General features: G+C 49.3%; 1 protein-coding gene across 1 annotated transcript in view; it reads right to left on the bottom strand.

Moving 5' to 3' along the window:
- Nucleotides 1–1,801: 1,801 nt before the first annotated feature.
- Tamm41 (TAM41 mitochondrial translocator assembly and maintenance homolog) overlaps nucleotides 1,802–16,581 on the bottom strand; it is a 34,058-nt gene continuing 19,278 nt past the window's right edge. The window contains exons 5-8 of the mRNA XM_021165318.2: nucleotides 13,477–13,622; nucleotides 9,478–9,643; nucleotides 8,133–8,195; nucleotides 1,802–1,934 (exon numbers count right to left, since the gene is read on the bottom strand). Coding sequence (XP_021020977.1) covers nucleotides 1,858–1,934; nucleotides 8,133–8,195; nucleotides 9,478–9,643; nucleotides 13,477–13,622 — 452 coding nt within the window. The 3' untranslated portion in view covers nucleotides 1,802–1,857. The remainder of the gene's footprint in view (nucleotides 1,935–8,132; nucleotides 8,196–9,477; nucleotides 9,644–13,476; nucleotides 13,623–16,581) is intronic.

The raw sequence follows: 16,581 nt of genomic DNA, 5'->3' as shown, positions 1-16,581 counted from the left end.
CACTTCTCCAGGGCCTCTGCTTCAGTTCCTGCCTCCAGTTCCTGTTTTGGCTTCCCTGGATGACAGACGACAAGCTGCAATAAACCTTTTCCTCCCCACATTGGTTTTGGTCATGGTCTTCTATCTCAGCAATAGAAAGCCAACCTAGAGCACTAAGTATATGCCACAAGGCTGCTAATTTAGGGTGCAATGAGATGAATTCTAGGGCAGAAAACCTATGTTGTCAGACTACACATCAGAACCAAGGGTCAGCCCTGAAGTACTGAGCAATGGAACAGTGCTGAGGTGGACAGAGGACACAGGGCTACAAAGCCCCTGAGGTTTGATGGGACAGATAAGACGTGTGGTGGGTGATGTAACTGTTTCCTGGTGTCCTTCCTCCTCTGTCCACATTTAGGAGGCTCCTTCTGTTCTGCCAGCTGAGCCTGGGAGGAAGCTGCCTCCTGTGGAAGGTGAGCGGCTCAAGTACGAGCTGATCAAGCTGGCTTCATCCTTTGGCCAGTGCTCATAGCAGTACCCACAGAGAGGCTTGCAGGGACTCGAGAAAAGCCAGCCCTCTCTCTTCCAGACTTCCTCCCTGGATATTTTCCCCACACTATGCCTCATTTGTCATCCTATTGACCTGCTCTATACCTGATGAATCCCAACTTAGATATAAATCTGCTGTTAGGAATGTACAGGAGAATAGGCAAGAATTCAGGACAGGGGGAGAGGAAGGGCTCACGCGCTCGTGACTTGTAAAGGCTGCAGGTTGCATGAGACAAGGCAGGGGACAGAAGACCAGAGGCGAGGAGTGTTGACATGCAAGCTGTTACTCAGCTGTGTCATGACCCTAGGCTACATCTTCCTCTCAGGAGACCTGAGTCCACATCTGAGAAATGAACCTGACGTCCCAAGCTCTACCGAGTAGCTGCTTTGCACAGAACTGACCATGGAACAGAAAGGCTTTATTGGCTATGGGGCAGGTTCTCTCTGTGTCTTATAAACAGCGGGGGTCATATTAGATATGGGGGGGGATCTCTGATGACATGATACAAGAAGATGATGGCAGTGACTGGAGCCAGCCTTAGAGAAGCCAACACAACAAAGGGCAGAGAGGAAAGCAGGGTGGATCAGTGTGTCCTGTGCTGCTGGGTTCTCGGTACGTACACACGTCTCAGTACTGGCTTGGCAGAAGCTGCAAAGGGTCATCTAGGGCTCTGCACCCAAAAGTCAGTCTGCTACACAACTTCATACAAAACAGGCCAAAACCAAACCAAACCAAAAGCCCCAAAACAAAACAAACCAAAAAAACAAACTGAAAAGATAAAAACCAAAACCCCACCAAGTGAATGGGGACTAGGGCACTAGAAGAGAGCCCAGTTTATGCACCCTGTAGACTTTACAGGCTACAAGTTCAAACGTACAGTAGCAGCACCTGTCATGTCTAACTCAGTGTGTCCTCAAAGTCAGAACCTTTTGTTCAGCATGGCTCACAAAATGCACTCACAACTCTACCTAGAAGCCTTTTCTTGGGATGCAAAGTCCTCTTATGTGCTTGGGTAGCACCTGAGCTAGTGTCTGACAGTGAATTAAAAAAAAAAAAAAATCAACCATAGCCAAGCATCGTGGCACACACCTTTAATCCCAGATTCAGGAGGCAGAGGCAGGAGGATCTCTGTGAATTTGAGGCCAGCCAGGCTACAAAGTGAGACTCTGTCTAATAAAGACCGAGAAACCAAACCAAACCAAACCTTACCAAGCATGACTCAAACCTTGGTCTCCTCGATTTCAAGCAGCCAGCCAGAGTGACAAGCAACTCTTAAAAAGCACGGAGCCATTTATTCATAATCTACAAGTAACACAACATCAGTCAAGTCAGGACGGTTTTCTCATCCACCCTTTCCACATTTTGTTCAGTTTCCGTGAACTATAAATCACAGACTTCTTCACACCTGCAAGAAAAAAGAAGCGTGGATGAGGAGTGAGTCCTGTTCGGTGGACATGCAGCTACCGTCCCAGAGGCTTGTCTTTGGGTTCGGGCTACAGTGGGCTGACTGGGGTGTTGGAGAGGACCTGGGAGCTGAAGGCCATTGGAGGCTGCAGAGACTCTGAGCTGGGCCCCTGCTGTGCAGCACCATTCTGTTTCTGACCAGGACTCCTGGGATTGAAAGGGGTTCTGGCAGCCACTGAGCTTCCCAGGTCTTTGAGAAGGGAGGAGCCTTCTGGTGTTCCCTCTCTACAGCACGAGCATCCCAGTCACTGCTGCTGTGTCCCACGCACGCCACCTGTCTGCCTAGAGCAGATGCAGTTCCAACTACACATGCCAGGCTGCTCTCTTTCCTGGTGCTCGCCTCTCAAATAGCATTTACCCCTCTGTTCCGCACTTGTAGCTGATTCTCCTGTCTCTGCCTAGACTGACAGCTCCCCAGGACAGGGCCCTTGTTCTATTCACCCAGCGTTCCTTTCACCTCGTGCAGTACCTGGTACCCAGCAGCGCACAGGAGATGCTTAGCTGAGTCTTCTGAAGTGGCAGAGTGAAGGCTGGCTCTTATAAAGGCCTCTGACTTTATCCCAACTACAAAATCCCAGAGAAGAGGCTCACCGAGGCTTATGGGAAACGCATACCAAGGGATAAATGGGGTGCTAGTATTCTCAGTTGGTGCTTTAGGGTGTGGCCCGAGTAGCTGAAGCCTTTTTCTCTTTGTGCTTTGGATTGGAAGTGTATGCTCCTGGCTGTGGCTTGGTGACCATGTTGACAAGGTGGGAGGATTCACTGGGTAGTGATCTTTTAAACTACCTGGCCCTGTTAACTGGAAGCTGCCTCACCTGCGGCTACTGCAGGCAGCGCCAGGGAGAAAGGCAGGGTTCCCGAAATCATTAGCAGATGTGTCTGGATTCGTGTTCTCAGCTCGACAGGATCTCGTTGAGAAACTCCGAGTTCTCACTGCCTCCACCCCGCTTAACTTTCTCCCTGAAGCAATGACTCTGGGCAGACTCACCCACCTGAGCACCAAGGCTGGAAGATCATTACATAAGGTGCTGTTTCGAATTTCAGCAGAACCAACCAGAAGGCCGAGCAGAAGCCAGGCAGTCACACATGCAGGACTCAGCACAGCAAGCCCAGGCTGCTGAGTCACGACTGGAGACCGACCGACTCCTCTTGCCATAGCTTAGTGACGAGCTCCTCTGAGATTGCCAGGTAAATGCTGACCATAGCTGAGTGGCCCTGGGTGCCATCTTCAGCTGCTTAGAGCACTAGATGCCTCCCTTGACCGAACACAATCCCTCCTTCAGTGGTCAGAAAGCCTGCAGCAGGGGGTTGTGCCACAAAGAACACTAGGAAATGACTGCTTATGTGCACTTCCATGCAGAGGGGCCCTGAGGTTAGATTTCCATGGGCTCCACCCATAGCCACACCACTCTGAACGTGCTCGATCCCAACAGGTTTTCTCAAGAGCTGAGGTTTGCTCAAGGTTAAGAACAATTAATTTCACCAAAGGCTTAAAATATTTCAGCCAACAATTTCATAAAATTGAAACAGTGTTCTTCAAAGGACAGCAAAGGCTGTGAAGCACCGGGGACAGGTGGGAAAGCCCCCGCGGAGGCTCTGTGGAGGAGCCAGAGTGGCACCCCAGGGCAGGAGCTGTTAGCATTACCACATCAAACAGGACTGGGGTCCAGGTGCGGCTGGAGCTCTGAGGATGGAAGGGGGAAGGCAGGAGAAAGGAGGAAGAGAAACCCCGTCTAAAGCATGTATTCAGTTCAGGAAGAAAAAGCATCAAGAAGAAGGGGCCATCAGTGGGCCAACTTCTCCAGCACACACTGTAAGGTGGGGCCTGACACAATTCTATATCCACACCTATGAGGACAAAGTCAGTGAGCCTCTGAACACTTGCAGTGAGCCTCCAACTGACCTGTGCACAGGGAAAGGCTCATCCGAGGCAGAGCTACAACTTAATCTGACACGTTAGACATAGCTGGGTGCGGCAGTGGACACCTACAACCCTAGAACCCAGAGAGCAAAGCCAGACAACCGAGGTCACAGCAGCCTCAGCTACAGAGACCCAATCGGAATAGAGGGAAGGAGGGAAGGAGGAAAGGGGAGAGAGAAAAAGAAAGAGAGAGAGAGAGAGAGAGAGAGAGAGAGAGAGAAGAAGGAGGAGGAGGAAGGGAGGGAGGGTGGGTGTTCAACCTTAAGTGATAAACAGATCATCAGAAAGATGATGTAAGATGAAAATAACGATTGGCTCCACTGTGTTTCAGGAATGGGATGAGGAGCAGTGAGGCATGCTGGGATATTTCTTAGGGATAAGACTAAGCGTGTCCTGTTAATTCAGCGGAATCTTTTGAAGTTGGGAGAGTTAACTCTGATTGACCATAAAGGCAGGAGGGAGAATTAGACTCATCAGCACCCTGGCTTCCCACACCTCAGAGGGTGGCGCCCCTGCCTCTGGGATTTGCATCTGCCTCCTGCCTCCCTCTTCTCCTGTGTCCCAAGCGCTCCATTCCCAGCTCTCTTCCCTTGCTGCCCTGGCCTGGGCTTGCACAAGGCTCCTTCAGATGGCTAGCTGGCTCTATCCCTATCTGCTGGTCTCTCTAGTAACAGCTCTCCCCCTCTTCCTGCATCCTCAGTGGCCTCCCTCTGGCCTCAGGGAGGCTCAGCAGTCTTTGAATGCTGAATGCAGCTTTGGGGCTATCCTTTGTGTAGCTCTGGCCTATCTCTCAGGCTGGTCACTGACTCCCAATTTCCTACCTACTTGTCCTCACACCCGCTCACTCAAACTGCTGCAGCAGGCTCGAGCCAGGCACAGAGACTCTGTAAAGGGCTGCTGCTTAGACAAAGACAGTTGGCTCTGCTGGTCTTTTGTTGGCAGAGACTGGCTACCCTCAGTGGCAAACTACTTTCTTCAGGGGCTCCGTGCTGATGCTAGTTCCTGGTGAACTAGGAAACCTGAGGAGAATCTTGCTGCTCTGCTAGCAACAGAGTATAAGAGAGATGGAAACCAGCTCCTAACGAAGAAACTTCTAGAGAAAAGGAACAGAGCATTTCTGACTTCAAGCTAGACCATGAGTGTATCTGACAAACTGCAAGGGAAAGCTATTAAGACAGAGGGGCCGTGCTGCTCACAAACACAGCGCACCAAACATGCTTCCCAACAAAATCTGCAGGGCGGGTTACAGATCTCACAGGCTACCACATGCACAGAGAGGCCAGACACAAGGCCAGAAGACCCACAGAACTGCAGCAGGGTCATCGTTTTCCACTGTTGCCACCGCCTGTGCCCTTTCTCCCGCTGTACAATGTGGGGCCCTGAGAAGTGAAGCAAGACACTGCTCAGGGGAAGCAGGGCAGTCCTCGCCCCGAGGGATCCTGGATGGCAGGTTCTGCTAACACTGCCCTCTGCTGGCAAACGGCAGAACTCAGTGGGGAGATGCCCAGGGCCTATCTCAGGGTGGAGGTTATCAGGAGGTGGTGCAGGGATTCACAATTATTTTTGTTTGTTTGTTTTCACTCCTGGCTAATAATCGTCACTATTCAAATAGGAAAAGCAATTTTAGGTCTACTTTGGTGCGGCTCATGACTGTATTGTTATTCATTTTTTACACGCAGAGGCTGTGGTAAGACATTACCATAACTAAAGATAGCTTTTATTAAAATCAGGCACATCATGAAATGGAGTCCTTCAGTTTCTCGGTTGTTTGGACCCAAAGGGTCCCAAGGTTTTAAGTGAAATACAGTTTAGTTAAGCCCACAGTGTATGGAGCAGTAAAGCTTTTCATTGAGCTAAACAGGCCAATGAAGAAAAATGGTTTGGATTTTCTAAAATCTCCCACCCCAAGTCACAAAAATGCTAAAACATACTCATGCCCAAACTGTACTAACAGACAGAAATTCCAGCACTCAGAGGATAAGGTAGGAGGACCGTCCTGTACTGCATAGCAGTATAGTGTCACAAGCAACCAACGAGGACTGGTGGTGGCTCAGTCAGAGCACTTGCCTCCCAAGTGAGGAGCCATGGATCTGATCAGCGCTAAAACCAGGTGTGGTGGTCCATGCCTGTCATCCCAGCACACGGAAGGTGGGGGCCAGAGGGCTGAGAGTTCCAGACCATTCTTGTCTACGTAGCATGTTTGCTGCTGGCCAGGGATATATGATGCCGACTTACATAAAAATGTAAAAATGCTGTTAGGACAACAGAATACTGATACAGCCCTACTTTACTGAGTTTCACCACGTCAGCTCAGAAACACTCAGAATCCACTATCTTCTGTTGTTTATTATAAAGCAAATCCCAGGTATCATATTATTTCATCCATAAATATTTTAGCATGTCCCTCTGAAAGAACAAGATTAAAAAAGCCAAATAACGCCATTATTGCAACTGAAAGCATCAAACACTTCTTGTAGCCCAGAAACCCATCTCAACCAGCCACAGGCACAGCACAAGTCACCAGCCTGACTCGCTCTAGCAAACAGAGCACCCATGTCAGCTTTGCCCGAGTATACCAGCAGGAGCTCAGAATACATGACTACCTTAGTCAGAGACACCAAGCTACGTGCAGAATTGTGGGAGATCTTTTCTGCAGCTGACTTAAGTGTTTAGTGCTGCTGAAACCTGGCCAGATCCTTCCAGACTTGGGGGCATCGCTGCATCCAGGGAAGAGATGCTCCGAGGGACATGCACTGGGCTGTGAGCCTCGAGTGTGGCCACACCAGCTCCAGGGCAGTCTCACACCCAAGGAACAGGCATAGGGTGAGAAGTCACTCTGTTTGGGAGCTACCCCTGCGCCATCTCCTGATCAGTGTCAGTCTTCCTTACCAGCTCAGGAGGCGGGATGGCCAATGCCTGAGCAGCCAGTAGAGCGTGGGGAGAGAGAAGGCTTCCCACACCTTACTCATCAACACAGCTACTTTGGTGGGTAATCTGGCAATATCTAAGGCTATACTTGATGAAAGTGCTGGACACAAAGAACAGAGGAGCGGAGGCTGGGAAACTAACTAGGGTGAGAAAGCGCCTGCATAGCCTGTGTAACACCCAGTACCCCAGACTCACAGAGGCTGCCAAACCTCCTAGAGAGCAGAGGTCACACGGGAGACACAAGGACAGCAACCCCTGGCCTAGGAGCACCCGAATCTGGATAAAGGACTTCACAGTGGGAAATGAAGGGATACTCTGAAAGAGATCAAAGGGCCCAGCACAGCATGCCAACGACGACGGGACTCCAGAGCCCCAGGGAGAAGGAAGAATCATGAGCCTCCCGAACACACACATGGACTAAGGATCAGAATAGCTTTGAACTTCAACAGTAGTCCTGAAAGTGAGAATAATTGAAGTAATTATTTCAAGATTCTGTCTTCTCTCCCCTCCCCCTTCTTGCTTCTCTCTCTCTCTCTCTCTCTCTCTCTCTCTCTCTCTGACAGCGCCCTGCTATGAAGAAAAGGATGACTTGAATCTGTAAGTTGTGCACCAAGAGAGTGTATGGCACAGCCATGTACCCGCAGGGCAGATGAAGACACTCTCTGGGCAGGGGAGGAAACACACATCGTCTGCCTCGCCTCAGGGTTAAACTTTCAATAAGACTCGGCCCAAGCTGCACATAGGAAAGGAGAACTAAGGCAGGAGGGAGGCCATGGGCGGGCAGGCCTGGCACGCAGTGGCCGAGGGGTGGGTATAACTGTGGCTCAAGCACTGCCTTCGATTGCCCACGGGGAGCTGGAAGCTAAAGTAGAGGAGCAGAAAAACGGTAACCTAATCCCACTATTCAGGAGACAGCAGGGAAAACAGAAACACCAAGAGAAGGAAGCAGGTGTCCGAGAAAGGGGAGGAGTGGAACAGGCACTCCCCTGTTTGCAGTGCTTTGCAAGGGTGACTTCAATACAGAAACATGAGAGCAGAACCCCACACAGGAGTTATTTAGGGACTGAGAGGAGAGCCCAAGCCTCCTGCCAGCACCTCGGGTGGTGACCCAGGAGTTCAGGTCACACTGCAGCCATGACTATCTAGGAGAACTACAATGATGGGGTGTATGGGTTAGAACTGCACCAGTACAAGGGAGATGCAGATGCAAAGCTCTGTATTTCAACGGACAGCACTGAGGCCACCCTGGGCAGCAGGCACACCCCAGGTGCCTGTTCCCAAAGGTCTTACCAGCAGTTAAAAGGCCTTTAGTGCTCTGCCTGATGCTGGAAGGTCTGACGATTGATGAGATCGCTGCAAAACACAAAAGCAAAAAGGGTAACAGAAGCTGGACAGAGGCTGGCCATCTTAGAGGTCTTAAAACTCCGATACTAATTATCATTTCCAGTTAGTCAACAGAACCAGTGGGGGGTTGCCGGCCCTGTTGGAGCCAGCTGTGCCCAGGCCCAGCTGTGTGAGCACCGGCAGAGGCTGCTGTACAACTTGGCCACCTTAAAACAAGAGGGGTGGGAGGTGACCCTCGAAGGCCATCTTAGGAATTTAAAGCTGCTCATGCCTTCTAGTTCACAGTTCTAAGATACAGAAATATGTAAGGAGATCTTTGTTTTTTTATCTCGAGGTGCCCATAGTAAAAGGAAATGAGGATGTTTATTCTAAGATACAGGGCCCAAGCCTCCCATCATCTCAGGGTAGCAGCAACCCACCAAAGGCCTGGCCTGGCCTAGGGGAACTGGTACCTGGGATTCTCAAAAAACCTGGTGCAGGTTCCTGAGAGGGAGGGTGGAGCCACCGCCAAATTCCTTACTGCAAACTACATTTCTAATCAACAAATATTTTACTGAGAGACAAAGGGAGAATGGATTTGTTTGAGAGACAGGGTCATTTCAGTTTCCTAATTATGTCTTCCCTACTGTCCTTTGCTACTTAAGAGAGAGGTGGGTCTCTCAGGTTTTAAGGTTGTAATCTTTCCGTTGTTTTTAGAGACAGAGCTTCGCCTTGCTAATTAACCTTGGTTGGCCCTGAAGTCACTATGTAGCCCAGGCTGGTTTTGAACCTGAGGCGAACCTTCTTTCTGCCCCAGGCTCCTGAGTGCTGAGATTACAAATCTGCAGCTCCACTCGGGTTTGGATCTTTTGAAAAACATTAAGGACGCCCTGGGGTGAGTGCAGAGAAACTCAGTCTGAGGGCCCTCAGAGAGGGTAGCTGGCTGGGCACAGCCTGGGACCAGTCAGAGAGAAGCTGAAGATGTCAGCGAAGCCAAGAAAGTACTCTCAGTCTCTTCCTTCTCAGACCTCCACAAAGGACAGACACATCTTTCAAGTAACATCTAGAAGTTGTGTCCCTGAAACCAGAGGCAGCTGTGCTGCAGCCAATGGGTAGTTTTCCCACTGCTTGCTTCAAGCAAGTGAACACTGAGATTTGGAAAACCCCGAACTGTTCATGCTTTTCTTCTCCGCAGACGCAATCTCTCTCTCGATCTCATTAGGCAAGAAGGAAGAAACAATGCGTCTGAATGACACAAAGGCTGCTTTCACCTTCAGCCAGCCCTTGCTCAACCCCAGACTCGTGGACACACCTAGTCGCACCACATCTCCACAGTCGGGGTCCTGAGCCACCTGCAGCAGAGTCTCTTCCACGTCTCTGTTTCTCCCAGGAGGGTCCGTGATGTGATTGATTTGCTGCTGTAGGGTTCTGGGCAGTGTCATTAGCTGAGTGAACTGTCCTTCTGGGCTTTTATCTATCTGGGAAAAAGAGAGAGAGAGATGACGTCTTTGCAAGGGCTCTGAAGTCTAGACACAGCTAGTCGGACACATGGCTTCTATTTAGAAACCACACAAACAAGAGTCTCATGCAGGACTCCTATGCTCACATTTATAATTAAATAAGGCTTTTCTTCCTCTGATATAAGCACCACACCTGCCCCAGGTGGCATGGGAAACTGAGTATTTACATGGTCAGAATCATACGTTCCTTCAAAAAGGACAGCCCTGATTCTAGAATATTCTACTTCTACATGAGAAAAGAAGTCTCTAAAACATTTTTAAAACATTATTTTATTTTATGCACTGGTATTTTGAATGAATGCATGTATGTGCACCATGTGTGTGCCTAGAGCCCAGAATTAGGTGTCAGATCTTCTGGAATCAGAGTTACAGACAGTTCTGAGCCACCATGTGGGTGCTAGGAAAGGAACCCAGGTCTTCTGCAAGAGTAGCTCTTAACCAGTGGGCCACCTCTCCAGCACCTCTTTGGTGGGTCAGTTTCTGACTTGCAACGTTTGCAGTGTCCTACTTGTCATAAGCCAGCAGCCAACAGAGGTGGGGCTGCAGCCAACACGCCCAGATCCAACCCAAAACTCAGGTTCCCACCCACTCTGAATGCTGTGTGATGGTGCACGAGACAACTCGATTTAAATTTGTCCCCTGCTCTGGGGGCCTCTTCTATGCAATGCTGCGCTTCACAAATGGCTGTAGGGACATACCGATGACAAAGGCCAGTCTTACACAGAAGGTGAGTGAATAAGTAACTAAATTAGTAATTAGTTATCGACATAACTTAGTTGTCATTAGTTGTTACATATAACTGAGCTGCTCAGAAGGTTCCATTTCTTAAGTTGCTCAAGGACAAAGACATAAATAAAACTATATATTGCCTAGAGACCACTCATTCAAAAGTTAACCCTACTGCCGAGACCACCAGACTAGTTCCCCAATGCAGTGCATTTTGCTTCATAGAATTAAAAATATAAAAACATGGAAGCTATGCGGGAGTGCAGCTGCCTGGAACAATGGCCCCTCGGAAGCTTGCTCACAGTATTTTTTCCACCAGAGTTTGGGTTTTAGCATCGTAGAGAAGAAGAGCTTCAGGGCACGCGAGATGGTGCAGCAGCCTGGCGACCAGAGCTCCACACCCAGGACCCATGTCAGGTGGGAGAGAACCAACTCCACAAAGTCATGTGTGACCACACACGGCATCTAAGTTCCGGGCCAGCCTGGTCTACACAGTAAGTTCCAGGCCAGCCAGGGCTACAAAGTGAGACCTTGTCGGCAAACAATAACAACAAACAAGAACAGTCGCAGGATGAAGGTATTCCTCTTACTTGCTGTTTGGATAGGTTGGTTCAGTGCCCTCTGAGAGATGCTCTCAGGCATGGACAGCTAGCCACCTGAATCCAATAATCAGAAGATGCAGACCCAACTCTTGCCCTGGGCTGGGAGAACTCTGAACTCTAGCTTCAGGGCACCTTCACAGAGCCAGGTGGGGGCCCAGAGGCAGATATGCCTGACCTGATGATTGGCATTAGGAGTGTTCCAGTGAGCAAACTCCAGAGGCATGTTAGAGCTGCCACTATAGAAGAGTAAGCAGCTGCTCTGAGCTCCCTCCCACTGGCCAAAGCAGTAGGAAAAAGTAAAACCACATCCTAGGAGGGAGAAATTAGTGCTCTCTCTGTACTGAGAAGACACAGGGGTGTGGTGGCCATTCTATGTACCTTGATTAAACTGCAGTGCTCAGACACTCGGTCACTTTAAAGGTGTGATTAACATTTTGATCAGGTGAATATAAACAGAGCTGATTACCCTCATCATAGCAGGGAAGGTTCATGTACCAGCTGAAATACAAGAGAAAGGCACAAGGTCCCTTGAGGAAGGTAATCTGCTCTTGGCTCAAGGCTGCGGCACCACTTCTTTCCTGGGTCTCCAGTCTTTAGCCTGCCCCACATACTGGAAACCGCTCCACGGATCCATGAACTAATAATCTGCTCTCTCTCCTACCCAACTCCATCACCCTAATCGTGCCAACTCTCTAGAGAGCCCCAGCAAGGAAAAGTCCTGATGGCCCTAGTCATGTCCCCAGGAAGTCTGGCCAAGATCTAAATAAATCCTAGTGGGTTACAGCACAGGTCTGCAAACACTAGCGAGCTGAAATGCCTAGGCATCCGCAGCACTAGCTATGGCGGATCATCCTAGAGCAGCTCAGTGGAGCCATGGCTATGTCTGGGGCCATGGATCTGGGGAGCAATGGACTGTTCCTCACTCCTGCTGGGAAGGAGGGTCAGAATCAGCTCAGCATCAACAACAGTCAGCCAGGCAAGGTGGCCAATGCCTTTAAATCCCAGCATTCGGGAAGCAGAGGCAGGCAGAGTATGAGACCAGCCTGGTCTATAGAGCAGTTTCCTGGACAACCAGGGCTACACAGAGCAACCCTATCTTGAAAACAAAAACATAACAAAAATTAAAAAACAAAAACAAATGAACAAACAAAAGAAACAACAGTTAAACCTTGGGGCTTGCCTCAAGGATGGGTTCATGAGACACTGGAAGGAAACTGGGTATTCCATGTGCACATTTGTCTATGAGATCAAACACAGAACATTTTATTTATTTTTAAATTACATTTAGTTATTTATGGGTATGTGTGCACATATAACCATGGGCATTCCCAGGCCAGAGACAACTTGTGGAGTCAGTTCTCTCTTCCCACCACATGGGATCCTGGGGCTTAAACTCTGGTCGTCAGGCTTGGCGGAGATGCCTTTACACACTGAGCCATCACGCCAGCCCAATAAATTAAATAGCTTTAATGGCACCTGTTGAGCAATGTGGGGTCTAATGAACTGAATGGAAGTTCTCAAAAGACCCAGCTCTACCCTAACTCCTGGGTGCTACCGGAAGGAGTCTAAGTTAATGGCCACCAGGTTCTTTGGCATAGCCATCTTACTGCTGCACTATTCACAACAGCTGGGAAACAACTGGTTTTGTTCACGGACAGATGAGTGCATAAGGAAAGTGTCCTGCAGGGTTGGAATGTAGGCCCAGCTTGCAAAAGCCCTGGGTTTGAACTACAGCCCTATTTAAACAGGGAATGGTGGCACAAGCCTCAGTTCTGGAGCACCAGAGAATTCAGGGTCACCCTTGGCTACATAGGGACCCGAAGAACAGCCTGGAATGCCACTGACTGTCTAAAACAATAAAAACAAGAAGGAAATGTGGCACAGATATTCAACAGAATCTTAAAGAAAAATGAACCCATGGTGACTGCAGAAACGTGGCCGCGAGGCAACCTTACTGTAACGAGAGGCTGTGAGGGAAGTGGATAGGGCCGGGCGATGGAACACACATGATAAGAAGCAACCGGTGACTGAGTGACTAGTGGACAAAAGGGAAGTGGTCAGAGCAGGGCAGGGCACTCAGGGTGGGGTGTGAAAGGGAACAAAGTATAAGGACCCACGTGTATGAAAATGCCAGTGAAGCTCGTTACTCTTAGCATAAAAATTAGTACAGTCAACAAAGACATCCTTCTCGCCGCTGGCCTGTGGAGCTGGCCTGTAATTGCAGCTTCCTGGAGGACCGAGGCAGGAAGACTGCCAGGTTCAAGGCTTCCAGGGTATTGGAGTGAGTTCAAAACCATCCTGGGCAACTTAAAAAAGACTGTCTCAAAAGAAATAGTACCAAGAGGGCTAGACGTAGCTCAGGGGTCTAGTATGTGTGAGGAACGGGTTCAATTACTCCTACTTCAGAAAACATAAACAAATAAATACCGGCTCTTCCTTTGGTAGTAGGAACACACAGCTCACCTCCAGTTGGCCTTGATGCATCTTATACACCACCTGTGGGTCCTTCTGCAATATACTCTCATAGAGCTCTCGGAAATGGCCTACGTTGGGCTTCACGATGTTCAACACTTTTGATTTTTCCTCGCCAATCACCATGCGGAAGTCACCTAAGTTAATACAACCAGAGAAGTCAGTCTTCCTCGAACAATTCCCACCCTGGCCCGGGAACAGTGGTGGCTCGCTGGTGCAGCACGGCGGGATCCCTCAGCACAACACCTCTTTTCTGCCTTAAAATGGCCATTGTGAGCCAGGCGTGGTGGCACACGCCTTTAATCCCAGCACTCTGGAGGCAGAGGCAGGCGGATTTCTGAGTTCAAGGCCAGCCTGGTCTACAAAGTGAGTTCCAGGACAGCCAGGGCTACACAGATAAAGACTTGGAGGAGGACTTGGGGGAAACGAGCCTTTGAAGTTACAAAGCCCTGCATGTTAGCTGTAGACCAGTGATCTCTCACATAAGGTCACTGGTCTGGCCATGAGAGGTTTTTTTGTTTTTCCAGTATGGAAACCTCTGCACTGACAAACATGATGAAAAACCCTGCCTGAGGCCAATTGTTGACTGCCACTTTAGGTCCCCAGCACTCTGTGCAGTTCACAACCAAACATCTGTAACTCCTCTGACGCCACCTTCTGGCTTCTGAGGGCATCACATGCACATGATGTGAAGATACATATACAGGCAAAACACTTATTCTCATAAAATATATCTTTAAAAGTTCAAGTGGAGAGAAATGAAGGATGTAACTCTCGCTACAGGATGAACTGGATAAAAACAATTTCTTTTCAGTGCAACTTCTATTTCGTGCACCTTTGGCTTTTTGATCAAGGGCCTCATATAGGCCTAGATTGGACTAGAACTTGCTGTATAGTCCAAGCTATCTTTCAACTCCTGGTCCTCCTGCTCCACTGGGTTCTAAGCACATACCACCAAATCCACTGCAGCAACTGCTGCAGATGACAGGCGACTCCTCTGCCCCTGAGGATGATGACCCAATCCTAGAGGGAAGGCTGGAGTGCTGGAAGAGGCTGGTGGGGTGGGGAGGGTATGTGCCACAGGGGTGAAGCCCTTTCCTGCTGGCACAGGCCCTGGGGTTACATCCTGGTGCTGCCCAGAAAGAACAGGTAGACGTCCCAGTGAAGTGCCACGAGTGATGTGCTGAAGCCCTCAGGGGGCACAGATGGGTGCAGCTCATCTCACCAGCTGCCGAGGAGCCCCCTGGGAGTAGGTGAGAGAACCTGTCACTCAATAGAGGCCACTTTTGTGGGTAAGGAGAGTACTATGGGTAATTATATCAGAAGCTATGTTATCTCTGCCAATTCTTTCCTCTGGGGGGTGGGGGGAGGATCCTAAGAAGCTATGTATGGCCGAGTGGACTTTCCTCGAGCAAACTGGAGGCTTGCCGGGGGAAGAGTAACATTACAAAGTTGCCTGCAATAGAATGTGTGTGGCGTGACGCCTCCCAGGCTCGGACTGGGGTGTAGGCTCTAACGTGAGGAGAGAGGGTGAAAACTAACTCATCTGTAGTGCACCGTCTCAGGAAGAGCAGTCAATCCCCCTGGAGTGCGTACATCAACAAAAGACACAAAGACTAGGCCACGTGCCTGGGATTTCCTAGGGTGCAAGTTAGCATGCCACATGTAACATTAAAAAAGAAAAGAAGAAAAGGAAAGAAGCAAAGAAAATCTGCTCATTAGACTGAGGGAGCAGTTCAGCACTGAAGTGTAAGGCCAGCTTGCATCTTCCCTCTCAGTAGGGTCCTGTATACTCAAGTTCTTTCGTCTGAGGTAGTAACTTTTTTTTTAACCCCCTACAGAGGCAGTAACTTTTGTTTGTTTGTTTGTTTTGTTTTTTCGAGACAGGGTTTCTCTGTATAGCCCTGGCTGTCCTGGAACTCACTTTGTATACCAGGCTGGCCTCGAACTCAGAAATCTGCCTGCCTCTGCCTCCCGAGTGCTGGGATTAAAGGCGTGCACAACCACACCTGGCTGGCAGTAAATTTTTTAACAGAAGGGCTGTACTTGACCAAACTGTAGAAGCAAGCCAACCCAAACCCTCCCACACAGTAATGATTGAGATTAAAGACCTCAGAAAACACTCTGGTTTCTGAGAACAAGGACCAGGCTTGTTGGTTCTGGACCCCTGGCAACTCATGGGCTGTCAGGTGCAGGCAGGGTACACTGACGGCCACCTGTCGAGCTGAATTCTCCCACGGGTGTGCAGCAAGAGCAGCTCAATAGCCCGGGTTACCATCTCTTCAGAAAAGAATGAGTCAAACGGGTATAGCATGCCATGGCTGATGGTTAAGAAATTTTCCTACCTTCAGAAATCCTGCTGCATCCAACACAGGCACTGAGAGAACTGACTACTGCTTTTTATGTTATATCTCTGCTGATGGTTTTAACTCTCGGAGATGAGTTCTATGGAGAGAGCCGCCAGGATAAGCCTCTGAGGGAAAATTTGTCTTGGAAACCCTATGTAGCGGGCCAGCTCTGTGAGTCAGACGTGTTGAACAGTGAGGGACAGGCGCGCTGCACGGTACAGACTCTGGCTTTCGGGAGAGGAAATGCCTCATGGTGATTTGAGTCAAGTTATTTAATCTTCCCGAGGTAGAAAGATCTCAAATTCTAGGCTAGCCTGGGCTACACTTTAGTATGAGGCTAAACTACCTCAAAACAAACAAACAGACAAACACGCAATCTGCTTATGTACTGGATAGTTTATGTCAATTTGACACAGCTAAAATCATCTGAAAGGAGAGAATCTCAATTGAGGAAATGTCTCCATAAGGCCCAACTGTAGGACATTTTCTTCTTCATACCTGAGATAGGGGAGGACCCAGCCCACTGTGGGCGGTGCCACTCCTGGGCTGGTAATCCTGTGTGCTATAAGAAAACAAGCTGAGGGAGCTGGTGAGATGGCTCAGTGGTTAAGAGCGCCGACTGTTCTTCTGAAGGTCCTGAGTTCAAATCCCAGCAACCACATGGTGGCTCACAACCATCCATAATGAAATCTGATGCCCTCTTCTGGAGTCTTCTGAAGACAGCTACAGTGTATTTACATATAATAAA

Source organism: Mus caroli, unplaced genomic scaffold (genome assembly GCF_978045245.1).
Source record: "Mus caroli unplaced genomic scaffold, Mus_caroli_1 scaffold_7, whole genome shotgun sequence".
In the NCBI taxonomy this organism is placed as follows: domain Eukaryota; kingdom Metazoa; phylum Chordata; class Mammalia; order Rodentia; family Muridae; genus Mus; species Mus caroli.
The sequence above is the reverse complement of the archived record's forward strand: the minus strand, read 5'-3'. Positions and strand labels throughout refer to the sequence as shown.